Source organism: Phoenix dactylifera, chromosome 18 (genome assembly GCF_051530095.1).
Source record: "Phoenix dactylifera cultivar Ajwa chromosome 18, Ajwa_hap1_PhDact_Kaust_v1.1, whole genome shotgun sequence".
NCBI classification, from domain to species: Eukaryota; Viridiplantae; Streptophyta; class Magnoliopsida; order Arecales; family Arecaceae; genus Phoenix; species Phoenix dactylifera.
This window is the reverse complement of record NC_143207.1, coordinates 17,982,043-18,007,414: the sequence shown is the minus strand read 5'-3', so window position 1 is coordinate 18,007,414 and position 25,372 is coordinate 17,982,043. Positions and strand designations below refer to the sequence as shown.

Genomic DNA, 25,372 nt, shown 5'->3' with positions numbered 1-25,372 from the left:
AAAAAAACGAGAAAGATGATAAAATAAATGATGAATTCCATGCTTATTTTACTAAAAAAACAAACAATACTATAAAAATGGTATTTTTTTCTATGTGAGATTACTGAACAGAGGTAATCTAAAATTATCATGGATTGATGAAAATGCCCCCACTTATATTATATTAATATATTTTTATAAATATAATAAATACTAATATATATTTATATTATGTAATTAATATATTGTAATTATATATTTAAATTCATTATTGATATTTATAAATAATATATCAATTATAATATATTTATATATATTATAATATTTCTGAGATCTTTTTTTCGAGGGTGGAGGGGAGAGAAGAAAGCGGATGAGCGGATTTTTTTATTTATTTTTGACATCAGCGGTCCAAGTAAGTGGGGGAAGGAATGTGCATTTCGCCACCAAGGTGGTAGCCTAGTGGTACTGGGCAGCAATTCTAACCATAAGGTCCCAAGTTCGAATCGCTGCGGCGACGATTAAATTGTGGACCGAAGCTCATTACTTTGGCCACTGCTTGGACTTGTGGTGTAGGACCGCTTTTGAACCGCTAGTAGCCGGGGTGGTGCCGGGTGTGACGTACTCATACGTGGGACTCGAGCCAGAGCTCAGAGGAGTAGCTGAGCCGGGCCTACGGGTGGGGAGGGTATGAGTAAAAACCGGTCGGGGTGCCCAACACACGGCCATTTCTGCCCGCATCGAACATTCTCCTGGCGGGGCGGGGGCCCAGTGGGGGCTGCTACGCGGGGGTGGACTTGTCCCTTCCTCCCCCCTACCCCTTTTTTTTAGCAAAAAAAAAAAAAAAAAAAAAGGAATGTGCATTTCCGCCCCCTCTTGGCTTTCACAACCTAGTCATCGGGGTGAGACGTTCTAGATCGACGGTGGATGATGCGAATTTTTCGTAGATCAGTGGGCCGAACATGTAAGTGGATGAGTCCAATGAGCGGAAGGAGCTTGCTTGTTCAATCAGACAAGGCACTTGCATATGTAGCCATTGAGCCAAACAGCAACGTGACAATACAGTGCAAGATAGATAGCTGCTATCTTAATAAATAATAACAGCAGCAGCAGCAACAACAAAACATGTGGTAGGATACAAGATATATATGGGAATAGTATATATAAAGATGTGGACAGTCCCATCAACATGGTCCAATGTTTTGCTTACACGATAGAATAGATGTAATTGCAACTTATAATCTTGCTCTTATCTCGAATGAAGAGGGAAAAATATCCATCAAACATCAAAATGAACATCGAAGAATGAAGTCTCTCCTTAAACAAAAATAAGAGGAGTAGCAAGAGAAAAATAGAAGTACGGGCAAGGGATTCCTTTTTCATTTTTTTGACACAACCGGAGGAGCAAAGAAGCTCCACCTGCTTCTTAAGGCCAATAAAAACAAAAGATACACTACAACAAATGTGGGTTTTGCCGACTATCTTTTTCCGACGCTAGGGGAAAGCGTCGGTAAAGTTTGGCTCGGCGCCTACCTTTGTCGACGCTTTTCGGTAGCGTCGGTTAAACTCCAAAAACAACGACGCTATAAAAAACTAATAAAAAACTAATAAAATTATTAAAGGATGTATTTCCGGAAGGTGTTACTTTGCCAACATCTTCATATGAAGCCAAAAAACTAATAAAAGAGTTGGACCTTGGATATGAGAAGATACACAGTTGTCCGAATGACTGCATTTTATATCACGGTGAAAATATCAACCAAGAGTCGTGCCGAATATGTGGAACTTCACGATGGAAAAAACATAAAGAAGATGAGAATGATTCGGTGACTGAAGTGGATGCTTCACCGATTAAGAAAAAATCGGCTAAAATTTTGAGGTATTTTCCTCTTATACCAAGATTGAAAAGGATGTTTGCATCACTGAAGACGGCTTCCTCGATGAGATGGCATGACGAAGGCCGTACAAAGGATGGAATGTTACGACACTCAGCAGATAGTCCCGCATGGAAAGCATTTGATGATAGGCATCCCGAATTTGCTTCTGATGTTCGGAGTGTTAGGCTTGGTTTAGCTACTGATGGGTTTAATCCATTCCGAACGATGAGCTCAACATACAGCACTTGGCCAGTTGTTTTGATTCCATATAATTTGCCGCCATGGATGTGTATGAAACAGTCTTCAGTAATTCTATCAATGGTTATTCCAGGTGACAAGGGCCCAGGTAATGATATTGATGTTTTTCTACAGCCTCTAATAGAGGAATTGAAACAATTATGGGAGGGTATTGATGCATTTGATGCTTTTGCTGGCCAAAATTTCAAATTGCGTGCAGCTGTTATTTGGACTATCAATGATTTTCCTGCATATGCTAATTTATCTGGTTGGAGCACTAAGGGGCGTATTGCATGTCCTTCTTGTGGAGATTCAACCCATTCATATTGGTTATTATATTCTCTTTTATTAGCCCTTTATTTAGTATAAATTTATTATTTAACCAAATATTGATTCTTTTTTGTGCATACCAGGTAACAATATGCCCCGAGGGAGACGATTTAGAGATGTGGAGTTCCAGCATTCTCAGGTGGGATCTACTTCTGAGCAGTCCCTGCAGTCCCAGCAGCCATGTGAGCACCAGCAGCACGAGTCAGGATCTCTGCACGAGCCTCCTGCTGATTGTCCGGAGGATGAGCTCCGGATCCAGGGTAATTCGATTTAAAGTTCATATTTTATGTTCATATTTGTCTTCAACTTTTTAAGACTTTTTAATTTGAATAGATGGACAAGGGACAGTGAGGACAAGACGGGGAACCACTCAAGCAAAGGATGTGTGGAAGCTTCCTCCGGGTGAGAAGATCATCATCCGATGCAACGAATTGGGCCAGCCCATCAATAGAGCTAGAAGTCTTCTATCAAGCTTTTTAGGATCGGTTGCACGCAAGGGTCAGCTGTGTCCGCTCAACTATACGAAGTGGAATGACATGCTTCCTTCGTATAAGGTTGAGCTTCTTAGACTCATACAGATAATGAATTGAATTTGTTCTTTTTAATTTGATACCTTCTGTATGTTAATTTGTTTACTACCATAATTTTACTTTTGAGGTTTAATATTATTATAACATTCTGTATCTTGTTGTAGGGTAAGTTTGTACTCCCTCCAGAGAGCCATGATTGGGTGCTAAAGTCCCTCAACTGCAAATGGAAAGAATATAAAGCAAAATTGAAGACGGACTTCAAGCGCGAGGGTATGACAGAGGAGGAGGTTGCTCGTGTGACTCCTCCTGATGTATACCCTCAGCAGTGGAGGGAGCTTGTTCACTACTGGTTTTCTGAAAAAGGACAGGTCACGTATATTGTTTCAATATTTTATATTATATTTATTATTAATATAGATTGAAAATATATACATTGAATCATATTATACTGTGTGCTTTTATTTTGTCAGACATATTCTAATATTGGTAGAGCTGCACGAGCATCTCAAGCAGTTCCTCATACTTCAGGCTCGAAGAGTTATGCGAGACGTAGAAATGAATTCGTAAGTTCTTTTGAAACTATTTGAAATTTTACTAACATATAGCACGTATCATAATATATAGTTTGCCAATATACTTTCCGTATGTGTAGATAGTAGAGCATGGAAGGGAGCCTGGTGAGGTAGAGTTTTATAAGATGACCCACACCCACCGAGATGGCAGCTTTGTCCAGGACGAGTCGAGAAATATAGTTGTATGTATTCATTTTTTATTTGATCACAATTTTTTTATTAATTTTACTTCTTTTAAAATATTAATGTGACTGTTTTTTTTTTAGAGAGAGATATAGGAAAGAGCTACAAATCTTATTTCAAAGCGTGTCGGGGAGTCATCATCATTCGACGCGGTCAGTCGCGTCGAGGCTCAGGTGTATACTGAATTGATGGGCCCAGAACGTTATGGTCGCGTGAGGGGTTACGGTGTCGGAGTTACCCCCACTCAGCTATCTGCAGTGAGCCGATATACCCAAGATGCCAGACAAGATACTAGCACTGCAGAGGTTTGTAGTTTGAAGACAGAGATGGCACAGATAAAGCAGTCATATGAGACAAGGATAGAGGAGATGAGGCAGAGTCATATGACTGATATGGCGGAGTTGAAGCAAAGCCAAGAGTTGAAGATACAATCTTTGCAGGACCAGCTTGACCATATTTTATCCTTTTTGCAGAGATTTGCTCCTCCGGTACATAACTAAATCTATTTGAATATTTTATGTAATTATAATGTATTCTTGTATGAGCGTGATGACTTTCGTATTTTTAGTTTCTAAAATATTTTTTTTTTCTTGTAGGTTGATGATACTTCATCTACTCGTAGAGATGATGATGCCGACCCTTGATACATATCGTAGATTGTGTATTTAGGAATTTGACTTGTATGTTTTTAGAATGTTTTTGAAGTACAATGTAATCAAATATGATAATATGAATGTAATCAAAGTTCTTGTTTGTGACTTGTATTTTGTTATATATGTGATTCAGTGTATTTGTTTTGTTAGAATTTAATGTACACAGAGTATTTAAAAATTACTTTTACAATTTTTTTTTAAAAAAAATTTAATGCCGACGCTTATAAGCGTCGGAAAAAGCAATGGCACGTAAACTGGCACGCCTTTAATGACGCTTTTAAGCGTCGGCCAAGTCCCACAGTAACCAACCTTCTCGCCGACGCTTTTACGCGTCGGTTACGTCCGCAATGAACGACGCTAGAAAGCGTCGGCATAGGTCGACGACGCTTTCTTGACGCGTCGGCCTAAACCGAGCCCATGCCCACCTGCCCGACGTGTTACCCACGCTTTGGGGAGCGTGGCCAGGAGATCTACCGACGCTTATAAGCGTCGGGAAAGACCCTAGAAAGCGCCGGAAAATGTCCATTCTTTTGTAGTGATAGGGACGAGAGAAAAGACGGGAAGAGGAGATGAATTTAAGAAATGAGGATCGGAGCAAGTGATATTTATCCATGCAAGCTTGTAAACTGAAATTATGAAGTCAAACAGGTAATATTATTATCTCTTATAAGTAAAGCACTTGTCATGCACGTGATAACAGAGAGCAAGATAGATGGCTTCCTCAGTTTTTGAGGTTGAGACCATGCAGCGACCCACCATATTTCTCAATGGCTCCATCGAAGTACTTCTCCTTCATCTTCCTAAATACGCGAGGCGGTGACCAAGCTGTCGCAGCCCGCCTGGTGGCAGACGCCGACCTTCTCCACGCCCAACTGCACGGCGACCTGGACGAGCCCCCCGTCGAGATCATCGCAGAATGCTGTCAGGTGCTTGACGTCGTACACCGTCGGGAAGAAGATGTGGAGGAGCGCGAAGAACCCCTCCCGGGTCTCGGGGAGCCTGCGGCCCGTCAGTATCCTGAGGAGGAAGGCCATGTCACATCCACCATCGAAGGTGATCCACTCGACCGAGTCATTGAGGACGGCACCGGAGGGCATCAGGAGCTCGCCAAAGTCGCAGGCGTTGATCCCCTGCTCCCGGAACTTCCCAAAGTCGACACCGTGTCCGCGGAGCTCGACGGCATCAGGGTCGGCCATGTCAGCATCGACGTCGAACTCCTGGAAGTTGAACTGCCAGACGCAGCGGTAGCCTTTGTCGAAGGGAAAGAAGGGGAGGTCGCCGGAATCGTCGAAGGAGGTGAGGGTGATCCGGATGGGGTACTGCAGGAGTTCGACGTTAGTTTGGATAGTCTGGTAGCGGGAGTCGGCGGGGCTTTCGAAGTTGCCGAGACGCTGAACGTTTTCGCCGGGGAACTCGACGTTCACGGCGACGTGGGGGTATTTGTCAACGATCTCGCGGATCAGAGCGAACTCGTCACGGAGGTTGTCTTCCCAGACCTCCCGGATCGTGATGTCGCTGCCGATTCTCTTCATTCCGCTGGACACACTTCAGTACGTTGAGGCTCAAGTTGTAGAGACCGTTGGCTGTCGAGGGAGAGACCTTCGGCAATTTAAGAAAAAGCCAAGGCTCGCATCCAAACAGGAGCAATGAATTTTCCATAAAATCAAATCTAAAACTCCTAATGAATGTCCTAATCTGAAACGTTAGGAGGGTTGAACAATATTAAGAAGTAGATGGAAAGACGGGAGCTTATCAAGAAAAACAAACTCTCTATTGTGGGACCGGTGGACACAAAAGTCTGTGAAACCCAAATTTTCTTTTTAACAAAAATAAAAAATAATTTGTTTTATTTTATACAATATTTTTAAAACTTTATTGTTAAAAATATGTAGAAATTAACTTTTATGGTTCCTATATTATTAATAAATTTTCTTACAAGCTCTTTAATAAGAAATAATTCTTGATTACTTTTATTTGTACTATGATAAGAAACTAATAATGATATTTGATGCACATATATTAATACTTTTTATTTTATTTTATCTTAAATAATTTTTGGTTCTTAATATTTTAATATAAATTTGGTGGAACTAATGACCTATATATAACAACGTTCGGAAGATAGCAGATTTGTTGTAAATAAAGACTCTTCTTGAAAGATCAATATGCATTAACACTATGTTTGGTTTGGATAGCGATAGAAAGAGAGAATAGATGAGGTTGGAAGGATGGATGATCTCCATCCACTATTATATTCAAAAAAAATTAGGAAGTATGGATGAAAAGAAAGAATTGCCCATTCTTCTTGACTCATTAATTTACATTCTTCTAAATTGGAAGGGTAAGTTTTTACATTGACAAAATTATTTTTTATTATTTTTTTTACAAGACCCTAACCCGTCCTCCTTTTTTTTTTTTCATCATATCCACATTCTTCCTTTTCTTGCTCCAGCTACCGTCCCTATTCTTCTCAATGTCACTAGCCCATCGTCACCTATTCTTTCTTTCTTTTTTTTAATCAAAAAATAGTTTAGTAAAAATATTATTTCTTTCTGGACTAACTAGAAAACGGAGAGATGATGGATTCTTGTCCATCCTTTCATCTTTTTTTTGGTCAACATCCATCCTTTCATCTTTATCCATCCTTCCGTACCAAACCGAGGCTCAATCATGATTTTTAAAGCGAATCATTCTTTTTGCCGGGCGAGCAGACAAGGTCAATGCCTTAGGCGGACCCACTTGCCTCTATCCTCCTTGGATGAAGGACACAAAGTTAGACGACAACGTGGCACCAGCTTAGATTTGTGACCATGAACCGTGCCAGCCCTCCCATGGGAATCTCAAAACCCATGTTTCTCAAACCCACGGGCATCTTCTTTCTTTATGGCTTCGGTGCTTGCAATTGGCCAAGGGGGGCATCCTCAAATCGCACGCATGCTTGACAAGCTGCCTAAAGTCCTACTTACAGTTAGGGTTCACTTGGTTAAAAAAAAAACTCATGTCAAATTATCATATTTAGTATGACAAAAAAACAAAAAAATATAATAAAATAAATGATGAATCGAACATTTATTTTACTGTAAAAAAAAAGGTAAAACAAATAGTACCATAAGGATGGTATTTTTTTTCATACGAGATTACCAAGTAGAGATAATTTATAATAAAAAATATAGTTTCTAATATAATGTATAATTAATTTAAAAATGTTTATTAACTCATATAAATTTATTTCGATATTCAAAATGGTCCATATTGATAGCTTTCATATAAGTGGATCATAAATGACCAACAAATGAATTAAAAAAAAAATCATTACTTGAATTATTTATTCAAAAGCATTATTAAAAATTTGACAATATTTTTATGCAAGATCAACTTCAACCAAATATAGTAATTTTTTTTTGGATGCTATTTTCAGGAGTAATTTCTTCACCGAGATTCTTGCTGCATAGGCCACGCGGCATAATATTATGTAGCCTTCCGTTTGAAAGATATATGGTCAAATATGATATGGTACGCATGCTTGTAGACTGTTTTGTTCGATGACTCAGCCAATAATGAAGCAAATTGAGACGAACTTTAAGGGAATGAAAGAGCACACTAAGTGGGAATTCTGAGATTTTATGATGCTACATAATGTAATCTAGAGACTGCACTTCAAAAATAGATAAAACAGACAACATAGTCTAGAGAATAATCCTAGTGTGAACTAGATGAATCCTATCCAAGAGTCGGATTCCTTCATGAGAACCAATCCTAAATTTTTATTGGCAAAGGAGAGGAGCATTGGATAGGGGTCGTATCTTTCCCTTCCTCGTCAGTAGCATTGGAACATCCAAATATACACTAGAAGGAGTGCTATCGTCACAGCATGCGTCAGGCTTTTTGTCAGGGCATGTCCGTATACCATCAGAATCTGAACGAGGAGGGCGCATCCAAGCTCCCGGGTTGGTGCACGATTGCTCCCATCCTGGTCGGGGAGAAGATAATACTGCCGTTGAGGCAGCTGAGCTCATGTTGCTTACGTGGCACAGCAGAATGTCGTGCAGCCTTCAATTCAAGCGATAAATGGCGCACGGGCCGCACGACATACCATCTATTCAAGCGATAGATGGCCACCAAATAGGATACGGTATGCATGCTCGTTCTTCTTCTTCTTCTTTCTTTTTCTTCTTTCTTTCTTCTTCTTCTTCTTCTTGTTCTTCTTCTTCTTCTTCTTCTTCTTTTTTTTTTTTTTGACTTTAGTGGGTGTATCCATACCCGTCAGGTATGATCCACCCGTATTAGCCAAAAAAAAAAAAAAGCTTCTTTGTCTGATGGCCATTCATTTTTCGATGCCAGTCAGCAAAAGCAGCACAACACTCTACAGCAGGGATTTCTGCTCCAAAGAAAGCACCATTTGCCATCAAGATGGTAGCCTGATGGTAAAAAAACGATAATTCCATCCAACTTGACGACTCGTTGACGGATATGCTTTCCTTCCATCTATATCAAGATGGCACTAGAATACCGTACCCACACATGAGACGGTAAGCCCACGGATCGGAGAAGGTACGCGAAACCTGTAATCTATATCGAGCATGTCCTGGTAAAAGGCTGTTACACAGGTCGGCTGGTCCCTCTCCCCCACCCCTCCTATTTTTGACCCAAAAAAAAAAAAAGAAAAAGAGGAAGATAGCACCATTTTCTTCCTCTTTATCTTTCACTTTTTCCCACAAAATAAGGAACATTTCGAACACATAAATATTGGATTAAGAGATTATCACCTGTAGTTACGGATATCCGGAATATTTTACACACATAAATATTGGATTAAGAGATGATCACCTATAGCTAAACATATCTGCCGCCAGGTGGCTAACGAAATTTAAACAGAGCCCAAAACTTGCATATTCATCTACGTAGGGCTGAAAGGAGCCAGGCTGCTTGCTTATCAATGTCCCTAGCATTAAGATCTTGGAAATTGTCCCTAGTTCAGAACCAAAGCAAGCAGAACCAGTGACATGTAATTTATGCACGATGTTTTTCATAAGATGAGCATATGAAGATTAAATATATTTATAGGTTTTCGTCTTGAATGAGATCTCTTTGGGAACTCATTAATATGGAATGTATAAGACGTTGGCCTTCTTATCTTTGTCAAAATAAACCAATATATCTCTACAAATTGGCCAAACAATGTTAATCTTATAGAATGCCAAGATAATTGCGATACATGTAATAGCATATAAATAATAACACAGATAATAAGGAAAGCTTATAATCCCAGTAATTTTGACAAACGGAAGAAAAATAAGCATATTTGATCTTCAACAACAGCAGAATGTGTTCAAACAAAAGAGACTCTTCCAAAAACACTAACAAACCAGTAGCTAAATAGGTCTTTCAACACTGCCGAGGGACCTTATTTTTTTGCTGCTGTTGATTTTGAGCACGCCTGGCCATTACACAATGGCATTTGCTGCACTAGCAATCCTTGGCCATAGATCAGCACATTCTTTTCCAATGGGTCCAGTAATGGCAGAGCCTGCAACCACAACATACAAAAGTCAGTCTGATCACTTCCCTCATAATTTTTTAGTAAAATTTGATACATGAGGCACATTTCAAACTGAAACATTATATGTTTGTCTTTATGATCATAATAACCATGTCTTCCACAAGAAACTCCTTAGAAATCATGAATTTCTCTATGTGATTTGAAAATTCAATCAGGATTCCGAGAACTCTTGTTGAGAATTTTTCGTGGAACTTCACCAGCAGATCAGTGTATTACTTCAACAGAGTTGAGGTCTAATTATCAATGCTATAATGCGAAACTGAGGTGGCTATAATGAGAAACAAGATGTTGTAGACTCTGCTACTTTTCTTTATATATATATAATATGCTTCAATTTGCCAAATAGCATATGTCATACCTTTCATTTCCCCCTTTGGATTCACGATAACTCCAGCATTATCTGCACAGTTTGCAAGAAAACAGCATTATGAAACAAGAATTTTCACACAAGACAATAGTAGCATGGAAATATAGATTTCTACACAAATAATACTCTGCAGCTTCTGTTTTGCATTTTCATGATGACAAAATTTAAGCAGGGCAAAATGATGAACCAATGAAAGCAGCAAGATGATCCCATAGCCAAAATTGCATTGCCTTGTTACTTAAAGTGAAGAGTGAATCTTCAGTTCTGAAGCATGAAGTCCACAAAATGCTGAACTGATTGATGCTTGGCACTTGTGACTAACACATTTATACATAAAATTTTTAGGAAAGAACAAAGTTATTTATTTTTAAGCTATCATGATACCGAAGAAAGTATGTAGTTTATGCTATAAAGACCAAAAACTAACCACCTATGCAACATCTCGCAAAACCAAAATAAGACCAGGCTGACAAAAGATACAAGGACAAAAACAATTCTAGAATGCTTAAGTCGCTATAACTAAAATGAAGCATATTTGAAAACATTATTTACCAGGAGACAGGTAACATAATGCTACAGTAAAAGCATCATGCTGTTAAATACTGGCCAATTTTCTAAATATATGCTTCTGATTGTGAATGGCCAATATAGGCCACTCGGTCAATGAAGAAGCAACTTGAGACGAACTTTAAGGGAATGAAAGAGCACACTATGTGGAAATTCTGAGATTTTACCATACTACATAATGTAATCTAGAGATTGCACTTCAAATAGATAAAACAGACAACATAATCTAGAGAAAATACAATAAGAGAAAAACCATAAACTATATATATATATATATCAATGAACTTCCATGTACCCCCGTTAATCCTATGATGATCATTATTTTGAAATCATTATAAAGGAAAAGCAGAACACAAAATGTGTGCTAGAGTTGGACTAGCAATACTCATTATCCAAATATTTGCACATTCATATGTGCGTCTGCTTAACTCTATGAAAGTACCACAACACAATTGAGTGCTGACATGAGCAAACAATACTTGCAAAAAATGTAGGCAGAGTTGTAGTCAAATAAGCACATAAAATTTAAGTCCCTGGGAGCAGTTCACCTTCATTTTCACAAAAAAAAACCAATGATACAAAAAGAAGCATTCTTTTAATTTCATTTATTATAATAATGAACAGAGAATCCATATAGAAGTAAAAATTAGCACCAAGTAACACCAGAAAACTGAAACTAAATTCATAAGGAAGCACACCAAACATAACTACAGTTTTAATTTTAGTTTCCAAACTAAAAACCTCAGAAAAGGGCAGCGGGCATACCTTCAAAGTACATGTAGACGCCGTCCTTTCGGCGCCAGGGCTTGCGCTGGCGGACGATGACGGCGGGCATGACCTTCTTCCTAAGATCGGGCTTCCCCTTCTTGACGGTGGCCATCACCATGTCCCCGACGCAGGCCGAAGGCAGCCGGTTGAGCCGCCCCTTGATTCCCTTAACCGAGATAATGTAGAGGTTCTTCGCCCCCGTGTTGTCCGCGCAGTTCACCGTCGCCGCCACCGGCAGACCCAGCGACATCCGGAACTTGTTCCCCGCCGACCCTCCACGCCCTACATACAACAAGAGATAAAAAAAAAATGCCATTCGAACACCTCAGAAAAACCTAAATAGTCTCCGCATAGTATGGCGATTTGAACGAGAACTACGAAAGAAAACCCTCGAATAGATGGATCGGGGCGTGGAAAACCACGATAAGAACGATGAAGAGAACCATATAGAGAGATCCAAAAACCCTAAAATCCACAAAGGGGTAAGGGAAGGAGAGAGATACCTCGCTTCGACATCTTGGAAGAGCTCCGAATCTGAGCCTACGGGAGGGTTTGGTAGCGGCGGCCTTCCCGTTTTATGCTACCGCGGGAAGGGCGGCTCTAGGGTTTGGGGAATGAAATTACATAAAAGCCCTTCCTTATTTTATAGTAAAGTAAAATAATTTTTAATAAAAAATAATATGTTAAGAAGCGTCAGGTACGTTAAAATTTAAGATATTGTATATTTATTTTTTTTATATATATATTTTTAAAATTTTGAATTTGTATTTTTCTTAAAAAGATATTTTTTAATAAAAAAATACATAGAGCTCTGTAAAAACAAGGATAAATGAGCTTGAATTAAGTTACTTCCTCTATGCCACAAGAGGGTTCTCATGGGGTTGCAAGATCTTCTCCACATAAATAATTCAATATAATTTACATAATTTATTTAATAGATAAATAAATGAAATTAAATGTTTTTAAATAAATTAAATTAATTGATTTATAATTTGATCTAATTATTAAACGAATCAAAATAGACCTGGAATCCAACTCGCTCAATAAATATGTTAGATAAAATCAATTTATATATGATCTAAATTTATTTTATGCTAAACTTAAAATTGCTTAAACTAGGTCACCCTTACTGCACGTCTACCATCAATTTTAAATTGCTAATAATGATGGATGGAATGCAAAAGTCTTTATCAAATCCCAAATAGCTAAAAAATTATGGTGAAGACAATTTTAATAAAAATCCAACCCAATCCTACCCACATTCTAGGCTTTTAATCTCCATTTTTTTCTTAAGCATGGATTAAATGTTAAAACGCATTCCTCATAAAATAATTTTTTAATCTAAACAAAAATTTTATATGTATATAAAGCGCAATCAGGGAGTTTCCATCCTAGCCCTAGGTAGATTAAAAATGTTAGGTTTATATGCCCACATGTGGATCCTTTATCTATTTTGTCTTCATTGAGTTGCCTACTTAATGCCTATACCTTTCCGCCATTACTATCTCTGATACTAAATCCCTCCACAAGAAACTTTCCAAAACCCTCTCTCCATCTCGCTCCCCGAATCCAAATCTATCGCCGAGAAGCTCTCGCCATGATGGGGAGGGCAGCCACCGCAAGGACCGCCCGTCGCCGCTCTCTCCTCCCCTTCTCCGCCGCTTCTCCATCGTGGGCTGGAATCAGAGATGTGATCAGAGCCATGGGCTCTTGTGGGCACTTGCGGAAGGGTCTCCGTTGTCGCCAGTTCCACTCCACCACTCCTCCTCAGTACAGCTATGGAAGCTCGTCTCTGGTATTGCTTCTCAGTGTCCTATTTTTCTTGGAATTGAATAGATGAATGTATGGTTGTCATTGTTTTCAAGGCGATTTAAATATACTAGATTACAATAATCGACACTAAAGGTTGCTCCTTTAACAAATGAACTAAGGATTCTGTACTTTCTTTCAGGAGTGATTTATGGTAGTAAGTTTCCGCTTTGGCATTGGATAAGAACGCACAATGGTAAAGCATTAGCCCCATAAAACTGGTTCCTTTGTCGATGAAAGGGAAGGAGGACTCTTCCTTGCTTGATTTGGAGCTGCAAACTCGTAATGACAGAGGTGTCAGAACCAGTAGTTTACATGTGCAGATGAATCATACAAGGGAAGCATTTTGATGTTCTTTGGACATTCATCTGGGTCCATGAAGTCATAGTTTAATTGGTAAAGTAGTGAGAATCTTGGTTCCATTTCATCCTCTTTGCATCATCACTAGGCGTATTCATGGAGAACTCTGAAAGGGGCAGCCATCCAATAGTTGTACTGTTGAAAGGAACCAAAATTCATGCATTACATCCTGGAGCTTCACTCTTTTTTCTTCATTGGTGTTATTCAACCTGTGTGACAATCAAAAGCAAGTAATTAGGTACTATTATGGTCACTTTCGATTTCATATATGACAGTATTTGCCAATTTTTATTGTAGCTTATACCCTGCTTTTCTGATGACTTAGTCTGCTATTCATGTGAGTTTTAGACATTGATGTTTGAGTTCGACATGTAGGCCATGGTGCTCTTTTTAGTGCTATTTATTGCCTTAGCAATTTCTCATAGGAAGGGCTTATCATACATTTGGGTCCATAAAACATCATGGTGTTCATGATTGACAATTAAACTGATCTAATCTTTGCAGCTGAACTTATTTTTATTTTCCGCACCAGATCGACTAATGAGAATTCACTGAAATGGCGTGGGAAGGGATAATTGGTGCCATAGATGCAGCATGACTGTGCAAGCAACAAGTTGTGGAATCTGAGCATTTGATGAAATCCCTTTTGGAGCAGAAGGATGGTTTGGCTCTGAGAATATTTACCAAGGCTGGAATTGACAACACATAAGTGCTTCAAGCCACATATCAGTTTATATCTGAACAGCCCAAGGTATGTGTGATCATTGTAATGCAGTATGGTATTAACAAAAAATCAACAAACTTTATAAATGTTGTTACTTTGCCAGGGATACAGGTAGGCCCATCATAATAGGATCAAGTTTTGCAACTATTTTGGACAATGCCTAGAAGTATAAAAAAGGAGTTCAATGATGAATTTCTGTCAGTTGAACATCTCTTAGTTTTGCTATTCGATCAATCTTGAAAGAAATTGGCTTCCTCATGGAACATGCTGAAATGTTAATGGTACCATCATATGTGTTCTATCTTAACCTTCTCTGACATGAATTATGCTTGTGCTGCAGTTGAACCGCATGCAAAACAGGCTTAAACAAAAGATCTCTCTTCATTTCACACCAGAAGCAGTTGAGCTTCCGAGGACTCTTGGCTTTGACCTTATTTTTATTTTTCAGAATGAATAATTCATACAATTTTAGTACGAACACATTCAAAAAAAATCAAAAAATATACATTTTGGAGCACTCTAGACAGCTTCCTCCTCCTAACCTACAAGGCATCTTCAAAGTGATTGGCCACAACTTTGACCTTAATTTCGGAGCGGAGCTGGGGGTGATACGGCAAATGGTGGAAAATGAAGTGGCTCCAAGGGTGCTGAGAGGAGCTCTGAAAGAAGATGGCTTGATCGTTGTGGATGCCATGACCTTCCTCCACATAACAAACCGGTTATCAGGAAACTAGAAAATGCACCCCTCGGAGATCAATCAAGGGCTCGTTTGGTTCGCGGAAAGCATTTTCCTCCCTAAGAAGTAGATTCCTAGGAAGAGGATGCCTAGAAAAGTACTTTTGGCATGTTTAGTTGACCATGGAAAAGTGACAAATTTTCAAAGTGTTTATGTTTGGTTGACCATCCACTTTCCTGAAAAAGTTATGTATAATTTCTATTATACCCTTAATAAAAATTAGGTCTTTAATGCCTCTTTAATGTTGTAGGGCTTTTTTGAAAAAAATAAAAATGGAGTAATTTCTGCCTCATGAAAAAGTAATTTTTCAATGTTTCTCATGAGAAGACTTTTTCATTAAATGTGGGAATCATATTCCTATAGAAATATAATTTTTCCGTCTCTTTCTTTTGAAAACTCCAACCAAACAAGAGGCATCTCATTACTTTTCCGTTGACCATACTTTTCCCCCTTCTTTTTCTGCGAACCAAACGAGTTCTAATTGGGGGCCAATGATTACAAGTACATATCGTTTTTGTTTTTCCTTGGTGCAGGCATATACAATAGAAATTTCACCTCTTCTTTTTGGCTAAATTTTTAGGGTGCACTTCTCAATGAGGTGAGAAATAGGTTGTTTTTGGGATTGTTTATGTTTATTTAAATTTACATCTTGCGTTGTGCCGTCAAAAGAATTCTAAAAAGGCTGACTTTAGTGGTAGAAAGCTCAACTTGATGGAATTGGAATTCATCATAAAGGAATGTGTTGGTGGAAAAATGGACCACCCCACAAATGCAATTATAGCACCCAAATCCGTCCGCTCTTGAGCTCATCCAAGTGATCGGGCTCTTCCGCTCTCGAGCTCATCCAAGTGATCGAGCTCTTCCGCTCTCGAGCTCATCAAGTGATCGGGCTCTTCTAAGTGATCGAGCTCATAGGCCGAGCCGAGCACAGCAAGCCGAGCACAGCAGGCCGAGCACAGAAGGCTGCCGAGCACAGAAGGCTGCCGAGCACAGAAGGCCGAGCACAGAAGGCCGAGACCAGAAGGCCGAGACCAGAGAGCCGAGACCAGAAGGCCGAGACCAGAAGGCCGAGACCAGAGAGCGCCGACCAGAAAGGCAACCCCGCCGAGCCCATGCCTTGGCCAAATATCCAATCTCCGCCTAACCCTCCAAAGGATCTGACAACTAAATATATGACTCCACTTCAATCTGCCACCATCCCCAAGTCATTAAGGCACAAGATCTCCGCAGACATTCGGCACACCCTATCATTAATGCATGAGACCCCCTCAGGCCTCCGATGCACTCCGTCATTAAATGAACACGGCTCAAGATGATCTCCGGATTACTGAACCATCAAAGCGTACGGCTCTTTCTGACCACCGGTTCACTCAGCAATCAATGCACTTGTCATCTACGGACCCCAGGCCCACCACGGCCGGCGGTTCAACCACCCCAACGGGTCCGATCAATCGTGACAGCTCCCTGACAGTGACGGTAACCCATTAATTCGCCCAGTCACATCACAGGTAATCCTGCCACTCTCCCTATAAAAGGGGAGCTTCTCCCTCTGAAATGGGAGAGGCCTCTTCCTCCCAAGGGGATTTTTTCGGTCTTCTCCACATACTCTCCTCCCTGCTCTCTCCACATACTTGCCCCCTCTGACTTAGGCATCGGAGGGCCGGCGCCGGGGAGCCCGGCCACCGGCTTTTTTGCAGGACAGGACCGGACTGGACGCACTCCCCTCTTAGGACTCGCACACCCCCCGCGGCGGAGGACGCAGCAAGCCGGCGCACCGCCGTCCGCCTCCTGTAGCAGCGGAGCTCCTCCTTCCCCGGCTTCGCGGCGGCCCCCGGGTCCAATTTCCAGCAACAGTTGGCGCTAGAGGAAGGGCCCGAGTTCGTTGCCATGAAGCTAAGAAGCAAAGGGGCTTCCAACGCCTCTCGACGTCTTCCACCCAGTCCTGAGCATTCCGTCCGGAACTCACCACCTCTGGCCGAGTCAACCCCTCAGGTTCGGCCGGAGCAGTTTGATGCTCTGGTGCAACAAGTGCAAGCCTTGGCTACCGCTGTCCAAAGCTTGCAACCCAGGGGCATCCCAACGGCACCGCCTCCTCCGGCTCCAGCTCAACCGGAGCCTCCTACAAGCGGACTTCCCCTTCGAGGTCAGGACTCCCAAGTCCAGGCCTCCCTCTGGAGAGAGCACCCAGCCAGAGGCTATGGAGGCTGGCCACAGCCTTCAGAAGCTGAGTCGGTTCCAGGGCAACCTGCGCTCGAACGAACCGCTGCAGCGATCCTCCAGAATGATGAACTCGACAAGAAGGTCGAGAAGCTGGAGCGCCAAATCCAGGCACTCCATGGCAGGAAATCGGGGCGTGATGACGACTTTGAGTTTACTACGAAGTCGCCCTTCTCCCCGGAGATTGAAGATGAACCGGTTCCGCTACGGTTCAAGATGCCCCAGGTGGAGCCCTACAACGGCAAGGCTGATCTCCTTGACCACCTGGAGAGTTACCGGGTCTTAATGGCCCTACAAGGAGCCTCGGAGGCCATGATGTGCAAAGCCTTTCCAGCAACGCTCCGAGGACCGGCCCGGCTTTGGTTCACCGGGCTGAAGCCGAGTACTGTCTCTTCCTTTGAGCAGCTCGGCAGACAATTTGCTGGCAACTTTGCCGCCAGCCAGCCCCAGCGGCGGACATCCGACTCCCTCCTTGATATCAAACAAGAGGAGGGAGAGTCCTTCAAGGAGTACTTGGATCGGTTTACTGCCGCAACATGGGAAGTCCGGGAGCTGGACCAGTCAATCGCCATGTCGGCACTAAAGACTGGAGCCCGGTCTTACAGGTTCCTCTTCTCTATCGAGAAGAACTTCCCTGCGGACCTCACCGAAATGTTGGCCCGAGCTCGCAAGTACGCCAAGGCTGAGGAAGCCATGGCCTCTCGGCGGGAGGAAGCCGAACAACCTGCCAAGATGCAGAAGAAGCACCAGGAGCACTCCCAACCAAGTAGCAGATTCCCCTGGCATGAGAAAGAGCCTCCTTGGCCCAAGAGCCTAGCTCGCCCGGGGTCTCCCCTCCAAAAATTTCAGACGTACACTCCTCTCACATCCACCCGAGCAGAAATTCTCATGGAGATTGAGGGTCGGGGCTACCTCCGACCTCCATTGAGAATGCGTCCGACAGAGTCGCGGAAGCACTCGAAAAAGTACTGCCGCTTCCATCGAGATCGCGGCCATGATACGGAGGATTGCTACGAGCTTCGTGATGGGATCGAGGCACTTGTCCGCCGAGGTCGGTTGAGTTATTTTGTCCGTGATCATGCCTACAGGAGAGAGCCCGAGGAACAAAATCCAGTGCCGCATAAGGAGCAGAATGACAACTGACCTCTCACGGGCATCATCAATACCATCAGAGGGCGGGCAACTAGAGGCACCAGAAGCTCCGAGCTCGGAAAAAAGAGCTTCCTCAAAGCATCCGTGCACTGTGAAAGTCACATCTCCTTTTCTGATGAAGACCAAAAGGGTGTTGAGCCCTCTTTATGACGATGCTGTAGCTATTTCCCTCATCATTGCAAGGCTTTAAAAAAAGGATTTTAGTACATAATGAAAGCTCGGCTGATGCCTTATTTTGTATGCCTTCCAAAGGATGAGCGCTCCTCTGGCTAGATTCATAGGAGATTCTACCCCAAGAAAGTACTATGAAGCTAAATCCTTTCATGGTCCAGAAGGCTGCCGAGCTCAGAAGAATGCCGAGCTCAGAAAGCCGAGCTCCGAAGGCCGCCGAGCACCGAAGGCCGCCGAGCTCAGAAGGCTGCCAAGCTCCGAAACCCGAGCTCAGAAGCCCGAATGCAGAACACCTCCCAGAAAATTGAGCCAAAGAAGGCCGGTGCTGAGCCAAGGCCTGAGGGGCTTCGAAGCTCGGAAGCCATCAAAATATCTCCAAAAGGTACAGGACGCCACTTTGGCTTCAAATAATTTCAATATTTTATCTATTTCCAGGTCGGAGAATCCAAAAAACGACCAACGTCGCCCCGAATAGGGCGCACGATCGCCGACGGACGAAGTCCGTCTCCTGTATGCGTCTCCAATGATGCTCTGGCTAAGCTCGGGATGCCCACTTCGACGCCATTCGACGACACTTCGACGACATTCAACGCCACTTCGACGCCATTCGACGCCACTTCGACGCCACTTCGACGCCACTTCAACGCCATTCGACGCCATTCGACGCCATTCGACGACACTTCGACGACATTCGACGCCACTTCGACGCCATTCGACGCCACTTCAACGCCATTCGACGCCATTCGACGCCATTCGACGACACTTCGACGACATTCGACGCCACTTCGACGCCATTCGACGCCACTTCGACGCCACTTCGACGCCATTCGACGCCATTCGACGACACTTCGACGCCATTCGACGACACTTCGACGCCATTCGACGACACTTCGACGCCATTCGACGATATTTCGACGCCATTCGACGACATTCGACGCCTTTCAACGCCATTCGACGCCTCCTACGACAACACGCCCCGATCTGAGTGGGGGCACCCTGCTGAGTTGACCACAAGCCAAAGAAGGCCGCTGAGTCGACCTAAAGCACTATAACTGCATGAAAGGTACATCCTGCTTGGCACGCACATCTCCATATATATTTGGCTATATTACAGGATGATCGACGACTGGACTACTTCCTTCGTCCGAGCCAAAAGGCAGCTCGAACTCGGAAGTCGGGGGGTAGTGTTGGTGGAAAAATGGACCACCCCACAAATGCAATTATAGCACCCAAATCCGTCCGCTCTCGAGCTCATCCAAGTGATCGGGCTCTTCCGCTCTCGAACTCATCCAAGTGATCGAGCTCTTCCGCTCTCGAGCTCATCAAGTGATCGGGCTCTTCTAAGTGATCGAGCTCATAGGCCGAGCCGAGCACAGCAAGCCGAGCACAGCAGGCCGAGCACAGAAGGCTGCCGAGCACAGAAGGCTGCCGAGCACAGAAGGCCGAGCACAGAAGGCCGAGACCAGAAGGCCGAGACCAGAGAGCCGAGACCAGAAGGCCGAGACCAGAAGGCCGAGACCAGAGAGCGCCGACCAGAAAGGCAACCCCGCCGAGCCCATGCCTTGGCCAAATATCCAATCTCCGCCTAACCCTCCAAAGGATCTGACAACTAAATATATGACTCCACTTCAATCTGCCACCATCCCCAAGTCATTAAGGCACAAGATCTCCGCAGACATTCGGCACACCCTATCATTAATGCATGAGACCCCCTCAGGCCTCCGATGCACTCCGTCATTAAATGAACACGGCTCAAGATGATCTCCGGATCACTGAACCATCAAAGCGTACGGCTCTTTCTGACCACCGGTTCACTCAGCAATCAATGCACTTGTCATCTACGGACCCCAGGCCCACCACGGCCGGCGGTTCAACCACCCCAACGGGTCCGATCAATCGTGACAGCTCCCTGACAGTGACGGTAACCCATTAATTCGCCCAGTCACATCACAGGTAATCCTGCCACTCTCCCTATTAAAGGGGAGCTTCTCCCTCTGAAATGAGAGAGGCCTCTTCCTCCCAAGGGAATTTTTTCGGTCTTCTCCACATACTCTCCTCCCTGCTCTCTCCACATACTTGCCCCCTCTGACTTAGGCATCGGAGGGCCGGCGCCGGGGAGCCCGGCCACCGGCTTTTTTGCAGGACCGGACTGGACGCACTCCCCTCTTAGGACTCGCACACCCCCCGCGGCGGAGGACGCAGCAAGCCGGCGCACCGCCGTCCGCCTCCTGTAGCAGCGGAGCTCCTCCTTCCCCGGCTTCGCGGCGGCCTCCGGGTCCAATTTCCAGCAACAGAATGAGTTTGATTTGAGAACCAGATTGAAGTGCCAGTGGGTGAAGAAACTTAGGCTTAACATATACTCAACTTGAGGAATACGTCAAGTAGGGCCAGGGAGATCGACAGTAGATTGACCTAATAAATAAAATAAGGCTCTCAATCAGTCGAGTCAAGTATGCCGAACCTTGTCCCAACTTTTCTATTTTTTATTTTTTAAAATATTATTTTAAAGATATATATATATATATATATATATATATATATTTAGTATTCGATTTGTATATATGTCCGTTAAAATAAATATGAATATAAATTTTTACATCCGACTAATATTCAATGTATGTATCTATATTTATCAAAAAAAAATATAAATATAAATATATTAGTATCCAACGGAACCAATCCAAATATAGTATTATATTTTTCATTAACCATTTTGATCCTTCTCAAATTAATATGTGCTATTGCAAATTACTTGTGCATAATAAATAACATGGGGTTAACTAATTCTCCTGTGCCATTTGAAGTGCAGCCTATTTGCTGCCGCCGATTAATATCATACAAATTCTCATTCTTATTTAAGATCACCAATTGTATCACCACCCAATTCAATGGCCCTTATATAAGTTGGTGATTGGAGCCTCTCATCGAGAGAAGTTACCTATTCCTACTGACCATATTTATCTTCGAATTGCTACTTCTTAATGCAGAATGCTGTAGAAGATTAGTGAGCTTTTTAAATTTAAAAAAATGACCTGACTCGAAAAGTTTGACTTGACCTGATTATTTTCAGATCGGGTTTGGGTCAAGAGAATTTTAGTTAAATATAAATCATAGTATTGACTTGACTTGACAAGTTAAATATCAACTTAATCAGAGATGGAGTCTTATCAAGTAAATTAGATTAAGATTAAATGAGTCATCCAAATGATCCATGGACATGCATGGATGAAGAGATGATGATCTCATACTGGATCAGGTCTCACTCACATAGATCAAGATTTTATTCTGGAACTTATCCCTACGTTCGGGAGTAGGGTTGGAATAAAGGCGGAATTATTGAAGTCCCAGTTCCAGGCACTTGAAACTGCTTCCCGCTGGCGTGAAACCCCGATCAATCCATTCCTTTCTTAAACCATCTCTCCTCTTCCACCTTTCGCTTTCTCACCAAGATGATGGAGTTGTCCTCCTCCTCCTTCGACTCCGGTCACCACCGGAGAGATAAGCTGGACTCGGCGATCATGTCCACGATCAGCGGCCGTGGCGCCAGAGTCGACCCCGGCACCGGCGGCGCGAAGACCATCGAGGAGGATTTCTCCCTTCCGATCCTCCTCGCCGAGCGGGTCCGCAAGGCCGTGGGCGAGGCCGAGTCCTTCAAGTCCGAGTGCGCCGAGTTGGGCCGCCAGGCCGACCTCCTCGCCGGCATGCTCCGTGCCGCCGTCCGCCGCCTCTCAGCCATCCCCAACCCGTACGAGCGCCCGGCCCGCCGCATCGCCGCCCAGACCTCTAAGTCCCTCGACCGCGCCCTCTCCCTCGCCCGCCGATGCCGCCGCGCCGGCGTGATCCGTCGCGTCGTCTCCATCACCACCGGCTCCGCCGACTTCCGCAAGGCCCTTGCCCTCCTCGACGCCTCCCTCGGCGATCTCCGCTGGCTCCTCTCCATCTACTCCTTCGACGACCTCTCCGACGGTGGCGGAGGCGGCGGCGGCCTCGTCCTCTCCCTCCCCCCCATCGCCTCCACCGACCCCATCCTCTCCTGGGTCTGGTCCTGCGTCGCAGCCGTCCAGATGGCCGCCCGCCCCTCCGACCGCGCCGAGGCCGCCACCTCCCTCGCCAACCTCGCCCTCGACAGCCGCCGCAACAAGAAGATCATCATCGAGGAGGGCGGCGTCCCGCCGCTGCTCGCCCTACTCCGCGACGGCGCCGCCTCCCTCGACGCCCAGATCGCTGCCGCCGCCGCCCTCTCCAACCTCTCCGCCGACTGCGAACTCGTCTCCCTCATCGTCGCGGACCTAGCCGTTCCCGTCGTGGTCCAGGTCCTCGCCGACGCCCCGATGCGCCTCCAAGCCCGCCTTGCCGCCCTCGTCGCCCGGATGGCCGCCCACGACCCCGTCGCCCAGGAGGAGTTCGCCCGCGAGAACGCCATCCGCCCCCTCGTCTCCCTCCTCTCCTTCGAGCTTCCCCTCGACGACGCCTCCCCCAATTCCAAGAAGCCCACCAGCCTCCACTCCCTCGTCCGGATCAATCGCGAGTCCGCGGCCAATTACCCTAATCTCCCAAACGGGAAAGGCGTCTTGGCCTCTCGCGACCAGCACCCCCACCCCCCCTACTACTACTACCACCACCACCGCAAGGAGAGAGAGAACGAGAGCCCCGAGGTGAAGCTCCAGCTCAAGGTGGCGTGCTCCGAGGCCCTGTGGATGCTCTCGCGGAATTGCGTTTCGAACAGCCGCAAGATCACTGAGACCAAGGGCCTGCTCTGCCTCTCCAAGCTCCTTGAGCGGGAGAAAGGCGAGCTTCAGTTCAATTGCCTGATGACCGTGATGGAGATTGCCACCGCTGCCGAGTCCGACGCCGACCTCCGCCGCTCGGCTTTCAAGATGAACTCTCCGGCCGCCAAATCGGCTGTGGAGCAGCTCCTGAGGGTAGCGCAGGAGGGGAGCAGTCCGTCGCTCCAGATTCCAGCCATTAAGTCTCTTGGCTCATTGGCACGGACTTTCCCCGCCCGGGAGACTCGGGCCCTGCGGCCGCTTGTTGCTCAGCTCGGACATTGGAATCCAGATGTGGCTGCCGAGGCAGCAATTGCTTTAGGGAAGTTTGCCAGCCCTGAGAATTTTCTCTGCGTGGAGCACTCCAAGGCTATCATGGAGTTTGAGGGGGTGCCTCCATTAATGAGACTGCTGCGGCCGGGCGAGAAGGCTCAGTTGCCGGGGCTGGTTCTGCTCTGTTACTTGGCATTGCATGTACCCAGCAATGAAGCTCTGGAACGTGCAAAAGCCTTGGGGACTCTTGAGTCGGTCAGTCGTAGTGCTGTGGCGCAGCATGCTTCTCTGAAAGAGTTGCTTCCCAAAGCTATATACCAGCTTGAGCTTTACCGTGCTGAAGGGCATACTCGCATAGATATAGACCAAGATTCACTGTGAGTTTTGCTTTCACTACCCTTGTTTTCTTTGTTTCCCCACATGAACTTCGATCTTGGAATATTGGAACCCGCTGCTATAAATGAGCTTGACTCTTTGGGTTCAATGTACATCGTAGAATGTTGTGCTTGTTAAGACAATGCAATGCTCCCATCCATTCACATCTCCTGTATTGAATTTTTAGGCAGCGACAACTTGTTAAATGCTTTTTTCCTTTCCTTTTCCCCCTCAAGATTTCTATGTTGATCAAACTGAAATTCGTTGCATATTTTCTCTCATCATTTGTTCAGTGGAGTTGTGTAAATGCCTTTTGCTTTAGCAATTCTACCTTTCTACCAGTTTTGTGTTAATGGATGTTCAATTTGTAATGTAGAAGAAAAATTTCCTTTGCATTGGATTGATTTACTCATGGTAGGTTTGTTCTGCATTTTGCTGTGCTAACTTTAGCAAGCCCCTGACTTGACTTGATCTTCAACATTGGGTTGCATTCTGAGCCATCGTAAGCTGAGGAATCTCGTATGGAATAAGATGACTTATCATCTGAACTATCAGGATTTGAGAACTAAATAAAGTTTATATAAGCAAATAGTCATTGTTAGGTTCTACCGACATTCATATGTTTAATAACTTTAATATTTTTTTTCCTCCTAGTAGTTTTTATGCTCAACTGCCGCATTATCTACTTCATTGACTCTCGATTTTATGATTACTTATATTGAATTGCTGCACCATGGAAGTTCTTGTTTTCTTTTCATATTTTCTGTTTTGACCATCCATTTTCATGAATCTAGGAGTATGCAAGTTAATATCACAAAGCAGGCATTGTTCGCTTTGATGCAGTGGTGATATGTTAGTGATAACTCCTGACTCGAAAGACTTGAATGTCACATTCATGCACACAAAAAATGCTGATGCCTATAGCAATTTTGAAATCGGAATGTAAGCCCATCTTCCCTGAGCATATAACCCTTGTTCATTTCTTAAGCCTGCATCACCTAATAGGAGGTTACGTGATAATTAGTCGACCATAACGAGGCATTACTTTTATCATTTTCATTTTATTTTATGTTATTCTTTCTTTTGTCAACATCCTCCCCCCTTCCTCAGCAATCTGCTATATTCTGCAAGAATGAAATCTTCAGTTCTTGCAACTCCTGCCTATCCCA

General features: G+C 44.0%; 2 protein-coding genes, 2 long non-coding RNA genes, 1 other non-coding gene and 1 pseudogene across 7 annotated transcripts; 3 read left to right on the top strand and 3 right to left on the bottom strand.

The window, feature by feature from the left end:
• Window positions 1-3,145: 3,145 nt before the first annotated feature.
• LOC148699545 (uncharacterized) lies at window positions 3,146-3,818 on the top strand. Its single transcript, XR_015974731.2, has 3 exons — window positions 3,146-3,318; window positions 3,421-3,513; window positions 3,603-3,818. It is a non-coding gene; the product is annotated as an uncharacterized LOC148699545 (long non-coding RNA).
• Window positions 3,819-5,158: 1,340 nt separating this feature from the next.
• LOC103699524 (putative CCR4-associated factor 1 homolog 7 pseudogene) lies at window positions 5,159-5,890 on the bottom strand (annotated as a pseudogene).
• Window positions 5,891-9,586: 3,696 nt separating this feature from the next.
• On the bottom strand, window positions 9,587-12,237 carry LOC103719815 (large ribosomal subunit protein uL14). Its single transcript, XM_008809226.3, has 4 exons — window positions 12,124-12,237; window positions 11,618-11,902; window positions 10,277-10,318; window positions 9,587-9,885 (listed from the first exon to the last, which is right to left on the bottom strand). The coding sequence occupies exons 1-4, from the start codon at window positions 12,134-12,136 to the stop codon at window positions 9,803-9,805; spliced, it is 423 nt and encodes a 140-aa protein (XP_008807448.1). The 5' UTR covers window positions 12,137-12,237; the 3' UTR covers window positions 9,587-9,802.
• Window positions 10,830-10,961, bottom strand: LOC113463682 (small nucleolar RNA snoR137). Its single transcript, XR_003388365.3, has one exon. It is a non-coding gene; the product is annotated as a small nucleolar RNA snoR137 (small nucleolar RNA).
• An 840-nt stretch (window positions 12,238-13,077) lies between the features above and the next one.
• On the top strand, window positions 13,078-14,952 carry LOC148699544 (uncharacterized). 3 transcript variants are annotated; one of them, XR_015974761.1, is made up of 4 exons: window positions 13,078-13,415; window positions 13,572-14,027; window positions 14,322-14,540; window positions 14,617-14,933. It is a non-coding gene; the product is annotated as an uncharacterized LOC148699544 (long non-coding RNA). The 3 variants fall into 3 exon arrangements; XR_015974760.1 differs by having other exon boundaries at window positions 13,079-13,415; window positions 14,854-14,952; XR_015974759.2 differs by having other exon boundaries at window positions 14,322-14,933.
• A 7,108-nt stretch (window positions 14,953-22,060) lies between these two features.
• Window positions 22,061-24,438, top strand: LOC103719816 (uncharacterized). The gene has a single exon (XM_008809227.6). The coding sequence runs from the start codon at window positions 22,239-22,241 to the stop codon at window positions 24,207-24,209; it is 1,971 nt and encodes a 656-aa protein (XP_008807449.4). The 5' UTR covers window positions 22,061-22,238; the 3' UTR covers window positions 24,210-24,438.
• The last annotated feature ends 934 nt before the right edge of the window (window positions 24,439-25,372 follow it).

Bases quoted from the DNA above. Each gene is read 5' to 3' on its own strand.
- LOC103719815 (XM_008809226.3), bottom strand. The intron at 10,319-11,617 runs GTATGCCCGCTG...CAAACTGTGCAG, and splicing joins CGTCTACATGTACTTTGAAG to ATAATGCTGGAGTTATCGTG. The intron at 9,886-10,276 runs GTATGACATATG...TTGTGGTTGCAG, and splicing joins TCCAAAGGGGGAAATGAAAG to GCTCTGCCATTACTGGACCC.
- LOC103719816 (XM_008809227.6), top strand. From the start codon at position 22,239: ATGATGGAGTTGTCCTCCTCCTCCTTCGACTCCGGTCACCACCGGAGA.